This window comes from Sapajus apella, unplaced genomic scaffold, assembly GCF_009761245.1.
Source record: "Sapajus apella isolate SASKATOON/1434 unplaced genomic scaffold, GSC_monkey_1.0 scaffold37, whole genome shotgun sequence".
Lineage (NCBI taxonomy): Eukaryota > Metazoa > Chordata > Mammalia > Primates > Cebidae > Sapajus > Sapajus apella.
Window position 1 is genome coordinate 10,229,076 of NW_022436977.1, and position 19,172 is coordinate 10,248,247.

Genomic DNA, 19,172 nt, shown 5'->3' on the forward strand with positions numbered 1-19,172 from the left:
CACACCTGTAATCCCAGGAGGCTGAGGCAGGAGAATCACTTGAACATGGGAAGCGGAGTTTGCAGTAAGCTGAGATCACGCCGCTGCACTCCAGCTTGGGCAACACAGCAAGACTCTCCAAATAAATAAATAAATAATAAAATAGGATTCTAAAAGTTCAACTTTCTGTAATAACTCCAAGCACAGATACAGCAGATCCTCAAATATAAATTGAAGCACTTGGGTTGGTAGGCTAAAACAAATCCACTTTAGTAGGCTCACAAAAAGCTATATTAAAGCCTTGTCTTTGTCTGTATTGCTATAATGGAATACCTGAAGCTGGTTATAAAGAAAAGATGTTGGGCCGGGCAAAGTGGCTCATGCCTGTAATCCCAGCACTTTAGGGGGCCAAGATGGGCGGATCACCTGAGATCGTGAGTTCAAGACCAGCCTGACCAACATGGAGAAACCCTGTCTCTACTAAAGTTACAAAATTAGCTGGGCATGGTGGCGCATACTTGTAATCCCAGCTACTTGGAAGACTGAGGCAGGAGAATCACTTGAACCCAAGAGGCGGAGGCTGCTGTGAGCCGAGATTGCACCATTGCCCTCCAGCCTGGGCAACAAGGGCAAAACTCCGTCTCAAAGAAAAAAAAAAAAAAAAGATGTTTACTTGGTGCATGGTCCTGCAGGCTGTACAAGAAGCATGATACCAGCATCTACTGGTGAGGGCTTCAGGCTGCTTCCACTCATGGCGGAAGGTGAAGGGCAGCCAGTGTGTGCAGAGATCACATGGTGAGAGAGTAGAGGCAAGAAAGTAGGGGAAGGTGACTGGCTCTTTTTAACAGCCAGCACACGGGAGCTCAGTACCCCAGGATGGTACCAACCCATTCGTGAAGGACCCGCCCTTGTAATTGAAGCACCTCCCATTAGGCCCCACCTTCAACAATGGGAATCAAATTTCCACATAAGGTTTAGGAGACAAACATCCAAACTACAGCAAGCCCATCCTACAGCAAGGCCTTGGAAGATAACAGCTTGTTCTCAATTATTTGAAGATACAAGGTGAGCATATGTAAAGTGATTTACTTAATAATTTGTTTATTAAATGTTAACCGAAAATTTTATTAGAAACTGTGGGACTGGGCTAGGTGCAGTGGCTCACGCCTGTAATCCCAGCACTTTGGGAGGCTGAGGCAGGCGGATCACAAGGTCAAGAGATCAAGACCATCCTGACCAACATGGTGAAACCCTGTCTCTACTAAAAATACAAAAATTAGCTGGGTGTGGTGGCGCACACCTGTTTTCCCAGCTTCTCCAGAGGCTGAGGCAGGCGAATTGGTTGAACCTGGGAGGTGGAGGTTGAGTGAGCCGAGATTGAGCCACTGCACTCCAGCCTGGCGATAGAGTGAGACTCTCAAAATAACTATGGCACTAGGAATACAATAGTATAGGTGGGTGATACAAAATGGGAATACTTGGTGATAAAGACTGTGAAAATAGTACTCTGGGTAAAATGCTGCAAGATAACATGCTTGTGTTTCCAGCATCTTTAGTACTGTTGAGACAGGGCGTCTCTTAAATTAGGTAATGTTTGTCTTACATGATGATGATTTTAACTCTGAGCTTAGCTCATTTTATGATGGATCATTTTAGTGAGAACTGAATCTCCATATTACTTAGAGAAGTAATATGAAGAAAATGCTGGGAAGAGAAGGAATAGCTGAACACTGCCAAGGAGAATCAGGTGATAGCTTAGTTTTCTGGGGGACAGTGGATACTGTAACAGTTGGCATTATTTTTTGAGATGGCGTCTTGCTCAGTTGCCCAGGCTAGAGTGCAGTGGCACAATCTTGGCTTACTGCAACCTCCACCTTTCGGGTTCAAGCAATTCTCCTGCCTTGGCCTCCTGGGTAGCTGGGATTACAGGTGCCTGCTGCCATGTGCGGCTAATTGTTTGTATTTTCAGTAGTGGTGGGGTTTCACCATGTTGGCCAGGCTCGTCTTGAACTCAGGTGATCTGTCCACTGCAGCCTCCCAAAGTGCTGGGATTACACATGTTAGCCACAGCGCCCATCCAGAACTGCCTTTATTTACATAAATGTTTAGTGTTCTATGAGCATTACTAAGCATTTGACGTACAGAGATGAAGTCTTTATAATTTCAGTTACAAAATGACTTGTGCACATGTTAGAAAAGAACCCAACTTTGGAGTATAAGTCAAGAGGCTTGAATTTAAAGCTTCTGAAGGGTTTTTTGTTTTGACCTTCTGGCATTGAAACCTTCCAAAAGGGATTTCAGAGATGAGTTGCTAAAGGAAGGGTTGGGAAGATACTTTCCAGTTCCAATGCTAGAACTGAGTGAACCACAAGAGAAGCCTAAGGTCCATGGTTTTTTTTATAGGCAAGTAGTATTGTTTCATTAATATTTAAAAGACACAATGAACAAGATTCCAGTAGGTGACATCCAGTAAGTCTATTTAATGGCACGCACAAGTTTGGAGATGAGTTCTCACTGAAATAATCCACCCTCAAGTGACCTAGCTTCAGAAAGTCATCACCCCCACCATGTAAATGATGTGTTACTTAACTTAAAATATGAAACTTCCCCAGTCACTGAAGATCTAAGACTTTGCATGAACCCCAGTAACTGTAGTATAGATTCCTTCCTTTCACATGGTAACTGAACCCATTGCTAACTGGATGCTAAACATCATCCCTAAATACTTAATTTGCTCTTGTTATCTGGGCCTACAAAAAGATACCTGAAAGAGGGTATAAAGAAAATTTCTGGAAGAACTGCTTAAGAAAGTGATAATAGTTACCTCTGGGGAATGGGGCTAGATGACTTGACGATGACACACTATTTATTTTTGTACCATCAGCATTTATTTTTATAATAAAAAAATACATTGGGCTCCTATCAGATCACGTTCTTCAGATTACTGTTAAATAAGTGTTTAAAATCCATTAAATCTCAGTTTACTCTTCAGGATAAAATCTGATAGATATCATTATATCTCAGTTTTATCTACTCTTCAGGATAAAATCTAAAAACGTGAGTATATAAGAAGATACTTCATGAGGTGGCTCCCTTATAAAGCCATTTCTCTTAATCATCACGTATTATTTAGGTCGATATATACACTTTAAAAATTTTGGTATCTAGTGTGGCACTCTGTATTTTCCAGAAATGACTAATAAGCTCCTTCTTACCAAGGTAAGGTTCACAATAATAGAGGGGATGGGAATATCTGAGGCTGAACATTACTGATTCCATCCTGGTTTCGGCAAGAATTATCAGGAAACCTACTGTTAAGAAAAAAAACCCTACCCCATTCTACCAATTAGAGATATATCTGAGTTATTCTTTTCATTTTTAGATACTCTTTGAGAAAGCTTAGTTCCAGTGTTTAGATGAGAACCACAAAAGGTGGTTCAATTCTGGAATGGGACATGATACAGAAGAATGGGGCTGGGAAAGAGAGACTTTGAACTATTAACCATAATGAGGGTAGCTGGCACAGATGAAGGTATCAGGAAGAATTTTTTTCCCCCCTTTTATTTTTTTGAGCCCGAAACTGGCTCTGTCACCCAGGCTGGAGTGCAGTGGTGTGATCTCAGTTCACTGCAACCTCTACCTCCTGGGTTCAAGTAGTTCTCCTGCCTCAGCCTTCTGAGTAGCTGGGATTATAGGTGCACACCACCACACCTGGCTAATTTTTGTATTTTTAGTAGAGCTGGGGTTTCACCATGTTGGCCAGACTGGTCTTGAACTCCTGACCTCGGCCTCCCAAAGTGCTGGGATTACAGGTGTGAACCACCACGCCTAGCCAGGAAGAATTTTATATTGCTATTTTGTTAAGGAAGTAAAGCCATATTTTCATCTTCCATAGAATTCAATAGTTAATGCCTAAATAGTTTTAATGCCTAAGTAGTTAATGCCTAAAACTATTCAGGAATTAAGTGGTATTATAAACATTTTAGAGATATTGAGATAAATACCAATATAACCAGCTGAAAGAATATTTAAGTGATTGCTTTTGGGGAGAGAAATAGAAGGGAGAGCAGGGGAACCACTGTTTTCAAAAACTCCTTCTGAAATGACTAATGTACGTATGCAATTTTGATAAAAGGATTAGAATATGGAGCCAGGCACAGTGGCTCACGCCTGTAATCCCAGCACTTTGGGGAGGCCGAGGCAGGTGGATTACTTGAGGTTAGGAGTTCAACACCAGCCTGGCCAACATGGTAAAACCGTGTCTCTACTAAAAATACAAAAATTAGCTGGCTGTGGTGGTGCAAGCCTGTAATTCCAGCTACTCTGGAGGTTAAGGCAGGAGAATCTCTTGAACCCAGGAGGTAGAGGTTGCAGTGAGCCAAGATGGCACCACTGCATGCCAGCCTGAGCAACAGAGTGAGACTCTGTCTTTAAAAAAAAAAAAAAAAAAAAAGAATAACAAGATTAGAATATGGAAAAACAAAGTGGCCCAGTAAGAGAAAAATCTATATTGGCCACTGTGGTAAAAACAGACTAAGCAGACACTCAACTCAGAATCAGTAGTGGGTGCTGAACTCTATTAGTACAAATGAGAGATTCAATCTAAGAATTGAATTAGTGTTGCTAAAATATCACATTTCTTTTACAGGTAAGGAAACTGAGACATTGTTAAACAATTCACTAAAGATCAGAGCCAGTCACAAAATGTTTTCTAGAGTTGAGTCCTATTTTATAGGACTAAGGGAAATTCAAATTAGGCAAGAGAAGTTACTGTAGATTGAAAATACAAATGCAATTTTTTTCTTCTTTTGTCCCTTCCTACTATGAGGCTGGCATTTATTTCCCTACCTCTTGAATCTGGCATGGCCCAGTGACTTGCTTTGATGAAAAGAATGTGGTGGAAGTGACAGCATGTAAATGCCAAGCCTTTATCTCAAAGGGCTTGGCATATTTGCTCCCTCTTCTGAAACCTGGCCTACACCAAGTGAACAAGCCCTAGCTAGCCTGTTGGAGGAAGAGGAAAGGAAGAAGAGCTGAGAAGACTTGGCCTATAGCTAGTTGAACCCTAGAGGTAAGAGCCCAGCCTAGATCAATAGAGCTATCTACCCAATCTGCAGCTGATCACATTTGTTCTCAGTGGAGATGAGAACTGTCCAGTTAAAATGTAGACCTGTAAATAATAATAAATGGAGTTTTAAGCCACTACAGTTTTGAGGTTAAAACAAGTCACACAAAAGCAGGATAAGGCTAAAATTTGTGGTATAAATCAAGATTTCAAGTAGTTAGGAAAGATTGAAACTGGGTCACTAAAACATCAAGAGCTCCAAAAAGAATTGTTCTACATGTCCAAAGATTTCTGTCTTGGTGAGACATGTAGACAGAATTGATCCTACTGTTGGAACCTCTTGGCATTAAAGAGCTCTGACTCTTAGTGGAAGTATAAATCTCCTAGGAATCAGACTTTTTTGACCTACTCTAGAACCTTAGGTAGGGTGTGAAGGAAAAAAATCCAACGTGAGGAAATGAAGGGGTTTTCTAGGCTGCTGTCTTTTAGGGATCTTTCTAAGTAGATAGAGAATGGGAGAAGGGGTGATTCTCACCTATTAGAAGGGGATCTCTTCACACCTCATCAGCATTGTATCTCAATAAACTGGGAATAGGCCCTGGTAACAGGGATCTTGCTACTTAAAGATTCAATCTTTTAGACTTGTAATGAGGATTCAGACAACTCAAATCTATGTGTAAATACTTGGTAAAGAAACAGAACACAGAAGAAGAATACTAGAAAAATCTGGTTTACGAAAACAAATCAAGTTACTCAATTAACCAACCTCCCTGTCCCCTCCAGGCACACACAAACATTTGTCTCTGTACTCCGGCAATGTTTGATTTAATTATAATACACACTCAAGTGGCTGTAAAACAAAAAACAAAACAAAAAAACCCAACAAAACATAAACCAATTTAACTTCTGAACAGTGACTTAAGAACAGATTTCCTCTGGCAAATGGGGCCAGCTATTCTTACGGCTTGCCAAATAACTGTTAGATGTCTATATTTTTGTATGTGCCCACATTTGTATGTGGTTAGACTATAAAGTAATGACAGACTGAGGCTTTGGTTTCAGAACTTCAGATGTGTCAAATATACAGATTGTTATATTTGATTTTATGTTTGTATGTTTGTCTTCTTAAATTGAAGAGAATATACATCTCAGATCTGTAGGAGTTGATGTATACTTGGTCAAACGATGTCTAACTCAATGTTTTTGTTTTTTTTTTAAGTAAAAATAAGTTTGAGAATAGTAACTCCCTAGGTTTTTTCCAGACTCCAGTTCCACTTGGCTAGTTATTTCTTCTCTCTCAACGCAGTGATTTTTTTTTAAGGTCTTAGTATTTGAAGGAAGCCAACAGTCATTTATTCCGAATTAAACTTGAAGTTAATAAAGTTTCAATTCATAATTTTTCCAAACCAACCAATGTAAAAATCCAGGTTTTCCTGAACTGAGTCATATTTTTGTAAGTGACAAAAAAGTACATGTTAAGACTGTGGAAAAATGGACAAAAGTCCTGAAATAAAATCAGGAGTTAATTACTTAAAAAATTGTATATACCTGAGAGTGAGTTTTAAAAGGGTAAATGTTTTGTGTGTAAAAGCATTAAAAACTATTTTCAACAGCAATAAATACATTTTCCTTTGTGAAAATGAAGACCCTTACACTTTAACCATAAGCTTAAAATAGTTAATCTAAAACAGATATGTTCCTTTACTTTTTAGTTAGAAACACCACCACCAAATAGAAACACCACCACCAAAAACTGCTTTGGGTTTTGGATATTTATGTGGGTTTTTTGTTTGTTTTTTGAGAGAAGGACTTGCCCATGGTGGTCTCAAAACTCCTGGGCTCAGGTGATCCTCCTGTCTCAGGCTTCTGAGTAGCTGGGACTATAAGTGCACACCACTGCAATGGGCTAGGATCTTTATGTTTTTATCTCACTTTAGAGGATACAGGAAAAAATATATTTGGACTACAAAAAGGGAATATTGCAATAATACAATTAATTTGTAATTAAGAAGTAATTCTTTAGTAAGCTAGTTGAAAATATAAATAGAGTTTAATGAGGATGTGTTGTCTTTGAACTATTTCTATATAATTTTCTATATAAGACAAAAGCACTTACCACAGAACACCATACAAAATGGTAAAACTGGATAAATAAACCTGAATTCTTTGTGGCTCAACATGCTATAATAAAAAGAGATAAGTATTAATTATATGATAGATTGAGAAATTAATGTATTTAATGTAAAATATAATTAACATGATCTATTTATTTATTTTTTGAGACAGAGTCTTGCTCTGTCACCAGGCTGGAGTGCAGTGGCGACAGAGCAAAAAAATTTCGGCTCACTGCAACCTCCGCCTTCTGGGTTCAAGCTATTCTCTTGCCTCAGCCTCCTGAGTAGCTGGGACTACAGGTGCACACCACCACGCCCAGCTAATTTTTGCATTTTTAGTAGAGATGGGGTTTCACCATATGGGCCATGATGGTCTCGATCTCTTGACCTTGTGATCTACCCACCTCGGCCTCCCAAAGTGCTGGGATTATAGGCGTGAGCCACTGCACCCGGACTGGATCTATTTATTTTCTAAGTATTCAGACTGAATTTCTTCCTTTCTTCCTTCAGGAATTAGTCTCATTTTTTAGTTATAAGGTGATTATGATATGGTAAAACTAATGATAAAATATGATGTCAATTTGAAATTACAAAGTACAGTTACATTCTAAAAATGGGATTTCTAGGCCGGGCGCGGTGGCTCAAGCCTGTAATCCCAGCACTTTGGGAGGCCGAGGCGGGTGGATCACGAGGTCAGGAGATCAAGAACATCCTTGTCAACATGGTGAAACCCCGTCTCTACTAAAAATACAAAAAATTAGCTGGGCATGGTGGTGCGTGCCTGTAATCCCAGCTACTCAGGAGGCTGAGGCAGGAGAATTGCCTGAACCCAGGAGGCGGAGGTTGCGGTGAGCCGAGAACGCGCCATTGCACTCCAGCCTGGGCAACAAGAGCGAAACTCCGTCTCAAAAAAAAAAAATAAAATAATAAAAATAAAAATGGGATTTCTATTTCCAATCCAAGTACATAAAATTAGTCAAAATCGGAATATAGATACATACATTTTTATTTTAGAATGTATTTCTGTGGTCTTCCAATTTAAAATTTTGGTGGTATTGATTGATTGATTGATTGAGACAGGGTCTTGTTTTGTCACCCAGGCTGGAGTGCAGTAGCACAATCATAGCTCACTGCAATCTCCTGGGCTCAGGCAGTCCTTCTGCCTCAGTTTCTCAAAAGCTAGGACTATAGGCACATGACAACATGCCCTCGTAACTTTAAATTGTTTTCAGAGAGAGGGTCTTGCTATGTTGCTCAGGCTCGTCATGAACTCCTGGCTTCAAGCAATTCTCCCATCTTGGCCTCCCAAAGTATTGAGATTACAGGAATGAGCAACTGTGCCTGGTCTGTTTTTTTGTTTTTTTTAGCAAATAAAATTATTCCAAGTTCTTAAACATTGAGTATAATCCTTTAGATATGTAGTTAAGCAAACTACATATCTATTCACTCTGAATGCCTCCATAATTACTACTACTTGTATCTTCTAAGATAATCCTCACTAACAAAAGTTAATGGTACCTCCAAAAAAATAAACAGTTTACTTTTTGAAGAATTTAGTTAATTTGATTTCCTGGTATCATAAAAATTTTAGCCTTTTGAACAAATAAAATCTTACCTATAAACAAGCAGTGTCCACAGCACAGTCACCAACAGTATCCGGTATCTCTTCGGTGCTAGAAAGCAGCCATGAATAAAGAAGGGTAGGTGAGTACCCAAGATAACTGGAAATCCTTGACTGAAGTACCAGTGCCATGGATGAGAACCATAAAATGTTCCCAAGTTCTGCAGCACGTTAAATTTCAAAAAATTAAATTGAACCAGAGTCCACTGGCATAGTTGAAGGAAAAAGAAATAGAAATGTGTTAGTGCCAAGCAGTAATCTTTGGCATTAAGGGGACTGACATAATCTTGACATTAAATCAGAATTGAAGTCTAAAAACCAGACAGTAGTTTACATCAATAATTTTGATTGACTGTATGAAATCCTTAACTGTTATTTTTTCTTCTTTAAGTATTAATATGTTTTTTGTTAATTTGTAAAACTAGATTTTTGAGATTCACCTTGAATGTGAATCTCAAAAATTATGAATGAACTTTCATATGTATTTTGGCAATCTAAGTTTGTTTTTTTATTTCAATAATTTTTGGGGTACAGATGGCTTCTGGTTACATGAATAAGTTCTTTAGAGGTGATTTCTGGGATTTTGGTGCACCCATCACCCAAGCAATGTACACTGTACCCAAGATGTAGTCTCTTATTTCTCACCCTTCCCCACCCCGAGTCCCCAGAGTCCATTATATGATTCTATGTCTTTGCATCCTCACAGCTTGGCTCCCACTTGTAAGAACATATAATATTTGGTTTTCCATTCCTGAGTTACTTCACTTAGAATAATGGCCTCTAGCCCCATGCAAGTTTTATATCCAGTTAGAGGTAAGGAGGATGCTAGACAATTTTTTCTGACTGTGTAATACCTTACAATGTCAGATATTACCTACTAAGATAAAGGTTTGAAAATGTTACAATTTGAATTACAGCACAAAGCTGACAATAATGACAGAAACAGCAACAGGTAACATTAAGTGCTCACTTAATAATTCCCTGCCTTAAAATGTACTCTCCTGAATCTCAACTAGAAATATTAATTCTTTCATGTAGAAAACACAACCAATTGAACCAAAGGCTTATTCAGGTATTCCTAGAAGTGCTTTGTAATGTTTCCCATATCATTAAAAAAATTGTTTGCCTCTGTTCCAAAGTATTAATGGATTAAAAATAAAAATAGCTATTAGCTTAATATACTTTTACTTACTTGGCCAAAAAAAATACGATCAATCATCAGAGACAAACTCAAAGTAACAAAGCTGAAAAACAAAAATAGAATAATAATTCACATTTGGAGCTTGCTGAAAATCCACTATTGGCATATGGCTTTGTTCGTGCTTTGCATCAAAAGCCACTATAAAAATACTTTACGGTTTCACCAACTGAATATGGATTTACACATTTTGAAAGATAACTATTGATAAAGCTCAATATACTATATATAAAGATTATATAATCTATTAATACTATAAACATATATTAACATAAAGATTATTGTAAAACTACTGCTGTATAACAAATTACCCCAAAACTTGTTAACTTAAAACTATGGGCCGGGCGCGGTGGCTCAAGCCTGTAATCCCAGCACTTTGGGAGGCCGAGGCGGGTGGATCACGAGGTCAAGAGATCGAGACCATCCTGGTCAACATGGTGAAACCCCGTCTCTACTAAAAATACAAAAAATTAGCTGGGCATGGTGGTGTGTGCCTGTAATCCCAGCTACTCAGGAGGCTGAGGCAGAAGAATTGCCTGAACCCAGGAGGCGGAGGTTGCGGTGAGCCGAGATCGTGCCATTGCACTCCAGCCTGGGTAACATGAGTGAAACTCTGTCTCAAAACAAAAACAAAAACAAAAACTATGAATATTTACCATTTCTTAGTTCCTGTGAATCCAGAACCTAGATGTTGCTTAGCTAGGTGCCTCTGGCTCAAGGTCTCTCATGAATTGTAGTCAAGCTCTTAGCAGGGGCTACAGTTTCAGCTGAAGATTCGATTGTGGGTAGAGGAGAGATCCGCTGCCAAATTTGCTCACATGGCTACTGGTGTGCTAAGTTCTTCAACATGTGGCCGTCTCCTTAAGACTGCCTCATGACACAATGACTGGCTTAACCCAGGGCGAGTCAGCCAAGAGTCAGTGAGACAGGCACCAAGGATCGAAGCCACAGTCTTTTTATTTATTTATTTATTTTCTTGTTTTAGAGACAGCGTCTTGCTCTATCACCCAGGCTGGAGTGCAGCAGTGTGTGATCATGGCTCACTGCAGCCTTGACCTCCTGGACTCAAGTGATCTTCTTACCTCAGACTCCCAAGTAACTAGGACTACAGGTGTGTGCCACCATGACTGGCTAATTTTTGGATTTTCTGTAGAGGTGGGGTCTCACTATATTGCCCAGCTGGTCTCAAACTCCCAGGCTCAAGAAATACTTAAACCTTGGCTTCCCAAAGTGCTGGGATTATAGATGTAAGCCACTGTGCCCAGCCACCATAATCTTTTCATAACCCAGTCTTGTAAGTGATATTCCATGTCTTCTGCTGTATTATATTCATTTGAATTGAGTCAACAAATCTAACCCATGTTCAAGGGGAGAGGATTATACAAAGACATAAATAGCAAGAGGATGGGATCATTGGAGGCCATCTCAGAGACTGCTTACCACGAACACATATACAGAAAAATGTGCTATGAGGATAAAGCTGTATGAATCATCACTATATGAACACAACTGTGTAACTGCCATACAGAGCAGGATAAAGAGTATTAACAGCACCCCCTTGTCTCTCCAATCCCTACCCCCTTCACAAAAGTAACCCAGAGGTAACCTTTCCCCTTCCCAAAGGTAACCACTATCCTAATTTCTGATAGCATAGATGAGTTTTATCTTTTTCTGAATTTTATAAGAATAGAATCATATCATATATACTCATGTCCAAATTCCTTTAGTCACTATGCTTTTGAGATGGAACCAAGTTTTTTTGCCTGCTGTAGTTAATTCATTTACAATACTGTGGATTGTAACTATGTATATAACACTGTATTTATTCATTCGGTTGATGGACATTGTGCTTCCATTTTCAGCTATTGTGAATACTGCTGGGATGAACATTCTTTTACACATCTTTTGTTATCCATATATATGCATTTCTGTTAGACATATACCTAGGATTGCAATTGGTGGGCCCTAAGGTAGCGGTCCCTAACCTTTTCCGCACCAGGGACTGGTTTCATGAAAGATAATTTCTTCACAAACAGATTGCGGGGGTGGGAGTGGGGCATGGTTTCTGGATGAAATTGTTCCACCTTGATCATTGGGCATTAGATTCCCATAAGGAGCGCAACCTAGATCCCTTGCATGTGCAGTTCACAACAGGGTTCAGGCTGCTATAAGAATCTGACAGGAGGTGGAGCTCAGGCAGTAATGCTTGCTTGCTCACCCCATGCCATGCAGCCCAGTCCAGTTCCTAATCTACCAGTCCACAGCCTGGGGAGTGGGGACCCCGGTCCTAAGGTATAAGTGCAACTATGTGTTTATTTAGCATTTGTAAATACTTAAAAGTTTTCCAAAATACTGTGTTAGTTTACATTCCCACAGAAATATATGAGTTCCACATTGTTTTAGACATTTGGGTGGATGTATAGTAGTATTTCATGGTGGTTTTACTTTGTATTTCCTTGATGACAAATGAGATGAGTATCTTTATACTTAATGGCCATTTTAATATTTTTGAAGTACTTGATAAAAGTCTTTCTGATCACTTTCCTATGAGTGATCTGTTTCTTACAGATTTTTACAAGTTTTCTATATAATCTGGATGTAAGGGTTTAGTTGGTTATATGTATTACAGTATCTTCTTCTGATCTGTAGCTTGCTTTTTCACTCTTAATGGTGAATCTGATGGACAAAAGTCTTTAATGTATTCAAATGTATCTATCTTTTTCTTTATAGTTAGTACTTATGCTCTATTGAGGAAATTTTTGCCTGCCTTCAGATCATGAGGATCTTCTGTCATGTCTTAGACAAGCGCCACTGTTTGACGTTTACATCAAGATCTATAATTCCCTTGGAGTGTTTTTTTGTTTTGTTTTGTTTTTGTTTTTGTTTTTTTTGCATATGCTGGGAAGGCAAGGGTCCAGATTTTTTTTTTTTCCATATCGATAGCCAACTATGTGTTTATTGAAAAGACTATCCCTTCCTTACTGTACTACAGTATCACCTTCCTTATAAATAAAGTGACTACGTATGTTTGAATCTGCTGCTGGACCATATTCTGTTCCACTGATCTATTTGTTTTACGTTGTACTAATTCTAAGTTGTCTTAATTACTATAACTTTGTAATAAGTCTTACTATCTAGTAGTGTAGGTCAGGCACAGTGGCTCATGGCTGTAATCCCGGCACGTTGGGACACCAAGGCAGGTGGATCACCTGAGGTCAGGAGTTCAAGACCAGCCTGGCCAACATGGCGAAATCCTGTCTCTACATAAAGTACAAAAAATTAGCAGGGCATGGTGGTGGGCACCTGTAATCCCAGCTACTCAGAAGGCTGAGGGATGAGAATCACTTGAACCTGGGAGGTGGGGGTTGCAGTGAGCCAAGATTGTGCCATTGCACCCCAGCCTGCGTGACAGAGTGAGACCCCACCTCAAAAAAAAAAAAAAAAAAACTAGTAGTTTAAGTCCTCCAACATTTTTTTGCCTCAAGGAATCTTAGCTATTCTTGGACTTTTGCATTTCACTTAAAAGTTTAAAGTCACCATATCAATTCATAGATACCTACACACATTGTACTGGAATTTTAATTGGAATTGCATTGAATGTACAGATCAATTTGGAGACAACTGATTACTTTAAAAGACAGTCTGGCCAGATGCAGTGGCTCGCACCTGTAATCTTAGCATTTTGGGAGGCTGAGGTGGGCAGATCACCTGAAATCAGGAGTTCAAGACCATCCTGGCTAACATGTCTCTACTAAAAATACAAAAATTAGCTGGGCACGGTGGCATGTGTCTGTGTTCCCAGCTACCTAGGAGGCTGAGGCAGGACAATCACTGGAACCCAGGAGGCGGAGGCTGCAGTGAACTGAGATCCTACCACTGCACTCTAGCCTGAGCAACAGAGCGAGACTCCATCTCAAAAAAAAAAAAAAAAAATTGAGTCCCTCATCCATGAACATGGAATATTCCTCCATTTATTCAGGCCTTCATTAATTTTTCCCAGTCATGTTTTAGAGCTTTCTGTGTAGAGATCTTGAACACCTTACATCTTGAACACCCTATATTAATGTATTCATAATTTGCTGATATTTTTGGATACCACTATGAATATTTTAAGTTTTCTTCATGTAGATTCCCCACATTAACATTTTACTAATTTGTTTTATTCATTTTTTTCACTCTCTCTTTAAATATACATATTTTTCCTCAACTGTTTAAGAGTGAGTTGCACACAGTCAACCTTATCTCTAAATATGTCAGTGGATATTTCCTAAAAAGAATTTCTCCTACATAAACCACACATCACAGAATCAGGAAATTAACATTAAATCTTTACTACTATTTGAATTTTGAATAAGGTCTGGCTAATTTACAGACCTTATTCAAATTTTGCCTATTGCCCCAATAATGACCACTGTAGCAAAGAAAAAATAAATCCCAATCATTTGTTGTTGTTGTTGTTGTTTGAGATGGAGTTTCATTCTTGTCACCCAGGTTGGAGTGCTCAAGCTGAGGCAGGAGAATTACTGGAACCCAGTAGGCAGAGGGTGAACCTGATCTTGGCTTACTGCAGTCTTCACCTCCCAAGTTCAAGTGATGCTCCTGCTTCCGCCTCCTGAGTAGCTGGAACTACCGGTGCATGCCACCACACCCGGCTAATTTTTTGTATTTCTAGTAGAGATGGGGTTTCACCATGTTGGCTAGGCTAGTCTTGAACTCCTGACCTCAGGTGAACCGCCCGCCTCGGCCTCCCAAAGTACTGGGACTACAGGTGTAAGCCACCATGCCCAGCCCCAATTATTTGTTGTATTCAGTTTTTAATGTTTCTTTAGTCTCTTTAATCTGGAATGCTAGTTCCTTAATCTTTATCTTTTATGACTGCAGCATCTTGAGGAATTTAGCTATTTTGTAGAATGTACCTCAATTTGAGTTTGTCTGAGGTTCTCTCAATATTAGATTCAGGTTATGCATTTTGGCAGTAACATCACCAAAGTGATGGGATTTTTTTTCTCAGTGCTTCCGATCAAGCGTCTCATCATACTGATTTGTCCTATTACTGGCAATGTTAACTTCAGTCATCTAGTTAAGGTATGTCTGCCAAGTTTCTCCACTATAAAGTTATCATTTTATACTTTGTAATTAGTAGGTCTCTTGTGGAAGATACTTTGGAACTATGTAACTATTCTTCAAACTTTTACCCAATGGTTTATATCCAGGTGCAATTAATATTTCCATATGGACCTTGTATCTAGTGAACATGATTATCTAATAGTTTATCTCTAGATTCTTTTGAATTTTCTACATATACAATCATACAAAGTCATATAGTTTTATTTCTTTCTTCCTACCATTTTTTGAGACAGAGTTTCACTCTTGTTGCCGAGGCTGGAGTGCAGTGGTGCGATCTCAGCTCACCCCAACCTCCACCTCCCTGGTTCAAATGATTCTCCTTCCTCAGCTTCCGCGTCGCTGGGATTACTTGCACCTGTCACCACACCTGACTAATTTTTTGTATTTTTAGTAGAGATGGGGTTTCTCCATGTTGGTCAGGCTGGTCTTGAACTCCCAACCTCAGGTGATCCGCCCACCTCGGCCTGTCCAAGTGCTGGGATTACAGGCATGAACCACAGCACCTGGCCCCTTTCTACCACTAACTTGCTTTTCTTGTCTTATTGTACTAGCTAGGATGCATACTGTTGAACAGGAGCAAAGATAATAACCATCCTTGTATCTTTCTCTATCTCAAGAAAAAGGATTTCAATATGTTCACACTAAGGATGATTTTTCTGTAAAGTTTTTATAGAAATTGTCATATGAATGAGTCCCTTTCCACAGTTTGTTTTCTAAGGGTTGCCTTTCCCCCCACCCACAATCATGATTGGGACTTTAGTTTCATCATATGCTTTCTCTGTGTTATTCTCTTGATGTCATTAATCACACCGACTGATTTTCAAATATTAAACCTGCTTTACATTCCTGGAACAAACCCAATATTGGATGTCATGTGTTCTTTTAAACATTTTATGGATTCAGTTTGCTAATATTTCTTCAGGATTTTTGCATTCATAGTTATGAGAAATACTGGTTTATAATTGACCTTTCTTGTAATGTCCTTGTTAGATTTTTGGTATCAAGAATATTGCTATTGTCATGAAAGGAATTGGGAAATGTTTTTCTTTTTCTGTTCTGTGGAATAGTTCATGTGAATTGATGTTTCTTCTTCATTAAATATATGGAATACTTTGCCGTTAAAGCCATTTGAACCTGATGCATCTTTCTTTGAAGATCTTAATTACAAATTAAATTTCTTTAATATACATAGTACTGTTCAGATTTTCTATTTATGGTAAGTAAGTTGCCTTTTTTTTTTTTTTTGAGATGGAGTCTCGATTTGTTGCCCAGACTGGAGTGCAACGGCACGATCTTGGCTCACTGCAACCTCTGTCTCCTGGGTTCAAGCAGTCCTCCTGCCTCAGCCTCCCAGGTAGCTGGGATTACAGGCACGTGCCACTACCCCCGGCTAATTTTTGTATTTTTAGTAGAGATGAGGTTTCTCCATGTTGGCCAGGCTGGTCTCGAACTCCTGACCTCAGGTGATCCACCTGCCTCTGTCTCCCAAAGTGCTGGGATTACCAGCATCAGCCACTGTGCCCGGCCAATAAGTTGCATTTTTCTACAAATTTGTTCATTTTGGCCAGGCATGGTGGCTCAAGACTGTAATCTCAGCACTTTGGGAGGCCGAGGTGGGTGGATCACAAGGTCAGGAGTTCTAGACCAGCCTGACCAAAACAGTGAAACCTTGTCTTTATTTAAAAAAAAAAAAAAAAAAATATATATATATATATATATGTACACACACACACACACACACACACATGTATATGTATAGATACATATACATGTATCATGTATATGTATATGTATATGTGTATATATATACACACACACACAAACACACAAATATGAAATAAAGAAATTGGTTCATTTGTCAAGTTTATTAGTGAAAAGTTGTTTATAATATCTTGTTAATTACTGGAATGCTGCTAAGACCTATTCAGTCGAGTCTTGCTAATTATTGGTGAAATAGTGTGGCAGATGAAAGGCAACTGAAGTATTTTTAAATTTTTTTGAAGTATTTCTAATTTTACAAAATGACAAAATGATATCCCAACTTCTCAAGGTCATGTAAAAAGTAAACAAAATGGGTCCACATATATTAGAATTTTTCCTAAATTTAATATTTTTCTCTATAGACACTATTAGTATTTGGATATGCAACTGACTATTTTTAAAGGGTGCTAAATATGTAAAAGGTTATTACATCATTCAAGTCTAGGGCCAACCCTATGCATCAAGGACTTGAATATAAGGCTAATTAAGACTGTGACTGACATTTGTTCTACACTGCACAATTTCAGAGTATTTTCACATACATTATCTCATTTGTTCTTTTCTATATCTCCCTTCAAAATAAGCAAAGCAAGCATCTGATGTATGTGAATAGGTTCCTTTAGGCTTTTTCAGCTTTAAGCATGTTCATTCTCTGTGCCTGGCAAATTCATATTCACCCTGATGTTACTTGAAACACCACCCACTTTATAAGGCTTCTACTAATGTTCCCTCTGCAAGCAGAATTAGATTCCTTTCAGTTCTTCTGCAGCATTTTGTTATACCTATCTTAGAACACTATTTTTTATTTTTATTTTTTGAGATGGGCCTTGCTCTGTCACCCAGGCTGGAGTGCAGTGGTGCAATCTCGGTTCACTGCAACCTCTGCCTTTGGGGTTCAAGGAATTATCTTGTCTCAGTCTCCCAGGTAGCTGGGATTACAGGCATGTGTCACAATGCCTGGCTAATTTTTTTGTATTTTTAGTAGAGATGAGGTTTTGCCATGTTGGCCAGGCTGGTCTTGAACTTCTGACCTCAGGTGATCCGCCCGCCTTGGTCTTCCAAAGTACTGGGTTTACAGGTGTGAGCCACTGCACCTGACCACTAGAACACTTTAAATCACTGGGTAAGAATTATAATCCTTAAATAATGATGGTTCAACTTACAATTTTTCAATTTTCAAATGGTACCCATAGAGCCATTCTGTTTTTCACTTTCAGTGAAATTCAGTCAATGAATTACATGAGATATTCAAACTTTTTTTTTTTTTTTTTTTTTTTTTTTTGAGATGGAGTTTCACTCTTGTTCCCTAGGCTGGAGTGCAATGGCAAGATCTCAGCTCACTGCAATCTCTGCCTCTCAAGTTCAAGTGATTCCCCTGTCTCAGCCTTCTGAGTAGCTGGGATTACAGATGCCCGCTACCACGCCCAGCTAATTTTTGCATTTTTAGTAGAGATGGGGTTTCACCAGGTTGTATAGGCTGGTCTCGAACTCCTGACCTCAGGTGATCCACCCACCTCGGCCTCCCAAAATGCTGGGATTACAGGTGTGAGCCACCACCCCCAGCCCGAGATGTTCAAACATTTTATTATGAAATAGGCTTTGTGTTAGATGATTTTACCCAACTGCAGGCTAATGTAAGTATTCCGTCCATATTTATGGTAGGCTAAGCTATGATGTTCAGTATATTAGATGTATTAAGTGCATTTCTGATGTACAATATTTTCTTTTTTATTTATTTTGTTTGGAGACAGGATATCACTCTGTTTTCCAGGCTGGAGTGCAGTGGAATGATCATAGCTCACTGTAACCTTGAACTCCTGGCTTGAAGGTATCCTCCTGCCTCAGTCTCCCAAGTAGCTGGGACTACAGGTGTGCCTAGTGCCACCATACATGGCTAATTTAAAAATTTTTTTGTTGAGACATGGTCTTATTATATTTCTCAGGGTGGTCTTGAACTCCTGGCCTCCCAAAGCACTAGGATTACAGGTGTGAGCCACTGCGCCTTGCCTGAGTTACTGCATTTTCAACCTGCAATGAGTTTATCAGGATGTAACCCTGAGTGAAGGAGCTTCTGTATTGTATCTTTTTTCCCCTACAGACTTTGAGAGCAGACACTGTATCTTACTCACTTCTGAATTATCAAATGCTGGATATAAAGTAGGTTAAATGCTTATTAAATGAATATGTTATCATGCTGCTGATGAGATTAAAAAGGCTTTCTATCTCTCTCAGTGTCAAAGTCTCTATGAACTGAGCCCATGCTATCTCTCTGACCTCATTGTTACATTCTTCCAAGCTCACTCTCTT

The 19,172-nt window shown here is 39.1% G+C and overlaps 2 protein-coding genes across 6 annotated transcripts in view; one reads left to right on the forward strand and one right to left on the reverse strand.

Moving 5' to 3' along the window:
* The window catches only part of CCPG1 (cell cycle progression 1), an 80,771-nt gene that overhangs the window by 53,007 nt on the left and 8,592 nt on the right, over positions 1–19,172 (forward strand). The window contains exons 12-13 of one of the 3 annotated variants that reach the window (XR_004274848.1): positions 10,963–11,088; positions 12,708–13,010. The exons of 1 other annotated variant lie outside the window; for it this stretch is intronic. The gene's annotated coding sequence lies outside the window, so the exon portion shown is untranslated. Of the gene's footprint in view, positions 1–10,962; positions 11,089–12,707; positions 13,011–19,172 lie in introns of those variants that run through there. One more of the 3 variants, XM_032297383.1, reaches the window with a different exon arrangement.
* Positions 1–19,172, reverse strand: part of PIGB (phosphatidylinositol glycan anchor biosynthesis class B) — a 42,695-nt gene that overhangs the window by 5,724 nt on the left and 17,799 nt on the right. For 2 of the 3 annotated variants that reach the window (XM_032297388.1, XM_032297390.1), the window contains exons 7-9: positions 9,972–10,023; positions 8,774–8,985; positions 7,161–7,225 (exon numbers count right to left, since the gene is read on the reverse strand). In XM_032297388.1, coding sequence (XP_032153279.1) covers positions 7,161–7,225; positions 8,774–8,985; positions 9,972–10,023 — 329 coding nt within the window. The remainder of the gene's footprint in view (positions 1–7,160; positions 7,226–8,773; positions 8,986–9,971; positions 10,024–19,172) is intronic. The other variant, XM_032297389.1, reaches the window with a different exon arrangement.